The sequence below is a fragment of the Brachionichthys hirsutus genome, chromosome 10 (assembly GCF_040956055.1).
Source record: "Brachionichthys hirsutus isolate HB-005 chromosome 10, CSIRO-AGI_Bhir_v1, whole genome shotgun sequence".
NCBI classification, from domain to species: domain Eukaryota; kingdom Metazoa; phylum Chordata; class Actinopteri; order Lophiiformes; family Brachionichthyidae; genus Brachionichthys; species Brachionichthys hirsutus.
In genome coordinates this window covers 1,632,502-1,638,090 of record NC_090906.1, presented here as the reverse complement: position 1 = coordinate 1,638,090, position 5,589 = coordinate 1,632,502, and the positions used below count along the sequence as shown (strand labels likewise).

Here is a 5,589-nt window from a genome sequence, read left to right as displayed (position 1 = left end):
GAAACTCAGAGTCATCGTGAATGAGATTATTGCAGATCCTGAACAGGAACAGAAGGAAGTAAGTCTGACTTTAAAAAAAAAGACTGAATTCATATGATTTATCTAAAAACATTTCATTGTAAATTTATAGTAATTATCTGGCTGCAGATACTCCTGCATCTGTGATCAAATCAATCACTGTGCACTTAAGTAAAAAGATAATGGATTTTAATAATGGATTCATCTGGGCACTACTACCTCTTGCTATAACATCTTCAGATGGCTTTTCCCAGGATGAGGATGATCATGATGAAAACCATGATGAAGAACAACCACATGAAGAAGCGATCCATGACCTTGGCGACCTTCCTCCACTCGCCAATTCGCAGCTGTGTGCTTCTCTGGTCGTGGTACGAGTTGGCAATGTACTCAATGTTCCTGTGCAGTCCCGCTTTCATCGAGATCTCCCTCCGGCTCTCCTTCACTTCAGCTCCAACGCCTTGCTTTTCCTCTTCTCCTCCTCCTCCAACAGCGCCGTTGGACTCCCCGAGCTCTGCTTCATGCCTTCCAGCGGCTCCTCCTTCCTCTGCGTGGTCGATGGACACGAAAGGATCCTCTGTGCAGTCCATGTGAATGGACGACTCTCTCTTCAGGGACTCCCCATCGCCGTCCTCCTGCAACCTCCTGCCCCACGCCTGCCCGTTCACGTCCCAGTTGGTCCCTTTGGCGTTGCTGCCATTGCATGACAGGGCTTCAGACTCCTCCTGTGACAGAGGTCGTTTACTGGACGGTGTCCCGCCAAGGCAGTTCTCACCGACCTCGTGGACACAACAGATGCGGGCAAGGTAGGTGAGAATGAAGCGCTTGGCCCACACTGGGACAGGACGAGCTTCTGGACCGCAGTGATGAATGTTCATGATGAAGATGGTGAGCGCTGTTGACATCGTGACCATCATCATGGTAGCAATGTAGTATTTTCCTGTTGAAAAGAGGAGCCAATATGAATTAAAAACTCATATGGTCAAGCAAAAATGCCACTTGTTGAGTGATTGGTGGAGAACTGGTGACACGAGAGACCTGGTTCTCCCATCCTGATTGAATCGATCACAAGCAGTGAATGCAACCCGGGATGCATTGATCGAGAGCGGCATGCTCTTACCTATGAGAGGAACGCTCTCAGAGGGAGGCATGCTCTCAGCCACCAGTAGCTGAAACACCGTGAGGGCCAGCAGCACAGTGACGCCCAGAGAGACCTTTTCGCCAGAGTCAGCCGGCAGGTAGAACCCCAGCGGAGACAGAAAAGAGATCATCATGCAGGGGAGGATGAGGTTGAAGATGTAGAAGGAGGCACGTCTCTTCAGGTGGAGGGTGAATGTGATGTCCGGGTATGGGTCTGAGCAGCATCCATACAGGATGACGTTCTTCTTTGCTGGCATACCGAGAACCTGCTCAGAAAGAAAGAAAAAAAGATTTCATTTTGTCAAAGAATTCGATTCAGGAATTGTTTTTTCTGACACGAGGTGGACACTCGCCTCCCACTCCACGTTGGGGATAAAGTCAGCCAGGTCGGCGCTGTCCAAGGCATTGGATAGGTCCATCTGGTTGCCGTTGTGAGTCCAGGAGCCGAAGGTTAGATGACATTCCTGCACATCGAATGGGAAGAAGGCCACATCCACAGAGCAGGAGCTTTTTGTGATGGCTGGCTGGTCCCACATGACCTGACCATCGTTTCGAAGGACTACGTTGGTTTCCATGGAGCTGGAAAACTGGTCGTCTGCGCTATGTTGAACAAAAGCAAAGGAATCTCAGTGACAGCGGGGAGAGGGAGGAAGAGCCGGCGTGAGATGGGCCACACTTACCTGTTATACAAGACAATATCAGGTCTCCATACATAGCTGCTCGGGATCCGGATGGCATCCAAGCCATCATAGTCCTCCTTCTTCCAGGTGAGGTAGGAGTCCATCCATACCTGCCGGACCCACAGGTAGGTAGTCAGGATCTGGTTCCGCTCATCCTGGTCAGTGGACAGATACGCACCGGTCCATCTTAAGCCTCATTTACGCGAAATTTTATATTTTAAAAATGAGCTGTGTTCACTTTATCCATATTAGTGACTATTATTAAAGCAGCACTGCCCTCTAGTGGTTGCATTCATAGACGTAGACATGTAGCTATGATGATTACCATGTCGATGATCTGGGAGAGGGTGATCTGCAGCGTGACGTTGATGATGTGGTCAGTGTCCTCCACCGGCCGCAGGGCGTTGGTGTAGTTGGAGAACAGGTCGGTCATTAGCTTCTGAGCGTAGCGACCATGAGCAGCCAAGTAGCCTGGGGAACAGAACCCGCTAGCTATGTGAACTGGAAACGTCCAGCCATTCATTGTCTTGTCATCTACAGCCGCTTTTCCGCCATGCCGGCTCACGGGAGTTGCTGGAGCCTCTCCCAGCTTGCTATGGGCGAGAGGCAGGGCACTCCTCGGACGCGTCGCCAGCGCATCGCGGGGCCACACAGAAACAGACAGCCATTCACGCACACACTCACACACTATGGACAATTTAGAGTAAATTCACCCAAATCGCATGTTTTTCGAGGTGGAAGGAAACCGGAGAACCCCGAGAAATCAACGCAGACACAGAGAGAAAATACAATCTCTGCACATGTTTTGTACATTACTTTGAAGGCACGGTATAGAAAGACACATTTATTTTCTCGGCCTCTTTCCTCTGTGCCGTCTTTGCTAATCCTAAAAGGTCTCACAGCTCCACCGGCACATCCTACAGTCCGATAAATTAAAACTACACATGGAGACCACCATTTCCCAGTTCAATTAACCTGGTGATCCCCGCTGGTTCTTAATAAATCACTCATCTCACGAGTGATGATGATGGAATGGACCGGAAGGACGATGGTCTGGGTCGAGTGTCTGGAATGGTGCATGATTATCACAAACAATGGCCGTTCATAGTGCTTCATCTCGTTCGCTGTGGGCAGAAACCTTAATCTGTTGAAGAATGACGCTAGTTTGTTTTAAGCAAACCTGCCCTTTAAATAAAAATCAAGCATTTGCATATTTATGAAACCCACGAGTAACATAAAATGCAGAGGAGGGCTGTATCTGAACTGGGGCCGATGAGGAAGAAGCCCAAGTTAACCAAGACATCCATAATGCATTGCATCATCATTGTGGATGATTTATGTACGAAGGACTTTCAACGGAAACAAGCCCGCTAGGGCTTTTTTGAAATGCTCCTCTTAGACAGGATGTTTGACGTTATTTGTACTGTAATACATGCTACTGTGTGACTGTACTTGTACTCTAACATTCTATCTAATAAATATATTCATCATCATCATTATCAAGAAGACATGGTGGTGGACACAAAGACAGTCAGAGACCAAACGCAGGTTCAGCCGCTGCAGGACAGAACATTTGAACTCATAAACAAGTTAGATAATGTTGCTAGTCCTGTAACCATATAAGTAACACTTGAGTTGAGTGAGCTGGTTCTGAAATATGTTAACATTAAGGTGATGGACTCCCCATCAGCTGCAACAAATCATCCGTAGACAGCGGCGGAACGTCCTGGAAGGACACGCCGAAGAACTTGGCCGACTTCATCAAACATTTCTCTGCTGCTGCTGCTCAGACACAAAAAAGGAAGTGTTCAAGACAGTTAGTTCAATGACACGGAGGAAGCATCATCCCACTCCAGCAGAACTGTGGGGGGATGTAGAGTTGGACCGTGCCATTGTACTAAAATGGGCATGTGGACGTGAAGAAGAAATGAAGAGGAGAATCATCTGAAACACATCACAGTAATATCCTGAAACAGTCTACTTCTTATCCGTGTGGTCGCAGGGGGTGGAGCCTATTCCATCTGACGCTGGGTGAGAGGCGGGGTTGCCATCTCATAGAACCCACAGAAAGACAGGAAACCACACGTTTTGGATTAAGGTCCAATCACTTCATGCTGACTGTTGCTGCTCGGCAGATGTGTGAACCTTTGCACTTGAGTGATTCTGTTGGCCCGTCACAATAAAAGCATGACGCTCCCATCAGCTTCACATCCGTCGGTCCCTGACCTCCACCTCTGGGCTGAGAGCTTCTCTGGCCTCCTGTGCTTATCACACAGAGACACATGAACCCTGGAGGCCCCGTCGGTTTCACTCATCACCACAAAGAAGAATAATGAACACAGCTCACAGATAAAAGAGATTTATGCGGTTTGGACATTCCATTCGTTGAAGAACTCTATAATTATTAAAGCTTCTTTTCTGATGACAGAAAATTTAATATCTTGGTCTGACAAAGTAAGAAATTATCCTGAACAATAAAAAAAAAAAATACAATAAACGGAATGATTAATAAGGAAATAAATGTTTCTACAACCTTTTCAACATAAATTCTCACCAGACTGAGTACTGACTCACCATTTACCTCTAAAGTCACAGAAGATGAAGATGCTCACCTGGGAGGAAGAAGAGAAGCAGGATCGATCCGCTGCAGAGAAGCTTCATCCCGCCCTGATGTTATTGATCCGATTTGATAGCAATATGAAGATGGCAGATCAGCAGCATCTGACCGCTGAGCAGAGAAAAGGAAAGACTGAGAGGAAAGAAGGGAGAGAGGGACAGAAGGAGCGGGAGAGTGAGGGAGGGAGAAAGACAACGGCTGATGATGGGGGTCAGTATGAGGGGTCATTCATGCCACACAGGATGCAGAAGATTTTTTAAGATCATTTGTTCCAGCAAACGCACTGCACTGTGAAAATACTATAAAAATACTCTTCCTGCTCAGAAACCAGTGTAAAGTAAAAATGTCCCCATAAATGCTTCACTGATAGATCTCATAATTTCTGATTAATATTCATTCATTCATCTTCTTAACCGCTTTGTCCGTTGCCGGGTAGCAGGTTGGGCTGGAGCCGAATTACTGCTCACATTATAACTACTTTACGGGTCATGAACCAAAGCGTGTTTCATATTCAAGCAGCACTTACATTTGATTTTTCTTCCACACAAGTGGATAATTGATAGCATTGTGGTTAACGATGTTTGTAGCACCATTATAGCACACATTTAATAAATACGGCTTTGCATTAAACTTTTACATTATGCAGATTAGAATAGCTTTTTTAACAGTTTTTAAAAACACGTCAGAGAACTTGTTCAGCAAGTAAATAATTCAGGGACAGGACGACCGCTCCTTTGTAACAAGAATCCTATCCCAGCAGTCAACGGGCGAGAGGCGGGGCTACACCCTGGACAAGCCACCAGTTCATCGCAGGGCGCGGAGAAACAATCTGAGACGATTCGGAACTCATTTTGGAAAAGATGGACTGGTTGTGGCGGGAAGGCTGCACCTTCATTCCATCTTCCTGCAACGAGATGCCACTCAGAGCTATGTTAAAAAATAATGAATTAAAAACTTTGACACGTGAGGTTTGAGCACAAAGAGAAGATTAACGGATTATCAGAAAAGAAATTACATCACAGTGATGAAGTCAACCAGTCGCGCCCCGAACACACTTTAATCCTCCCATTTGAGCCGCTTTGTTGAACTGAACTCACAAGTGTGAAATGTTGCTGCGAGAATATGGCGAATCAT

General features: G+C 46.5%; 1 protein-coding gene across 1 annotated transcript; it reads right to left on the bottom strand.

Annotated features, from left to right (window-relative positions):
- Positions 1–254: 254 nt before the first annotated feature.
- On the bottom strand, positions 255–4,499 carry LOC137900093 (neuronal acetylcholine receptor subunit alpha-10-like). Its single transcript, XM_068744146.1, has 6 exons — positions 4,451–4,499; positions 2,164–2,309; positions 1,839–1,993; positions 1,512–1,758; positions 1,139–1,424; positions 255–958 (listed from the first exon to the last, which is right to left on the bottom strand). The coding sequence occupies exons 1-6, from the start codon at positions 4,497–4,499 to the stop codon at positions 255–257; spliced, it is 1,587 nt and encodes a 528-aa protein (XP_068600247.1).
- Between the last annotated feature and the right edge of the window lie 1,090 nt (positions 4,500–5,589).

Bases quoted from the DNA above. Each gene is read 5' to 3' on its own strand.
- LOC137900093 (XM_068744146.1), bottom strand. From the start codon at position 4,499: ATGAAGCTTCTCTGCAGCGGATCGATCCTGCTTCTCTTCTTCCTCCCA. The intron at 1,994-2,163 runs GTAATCATCATA...TCCACTGACCAG, and splicing joins TCTCCCAGATCATCGACATG to GATGAGCGGAACCAGATCCT. The intron at 1,425-1,511 runs GCGAGTGTCCAC...CTTTCTGAGCAG, and splicing joins TCCCCAACGTGGAGTGGGAG to GTTCTCGGTATGCCAGCAAA.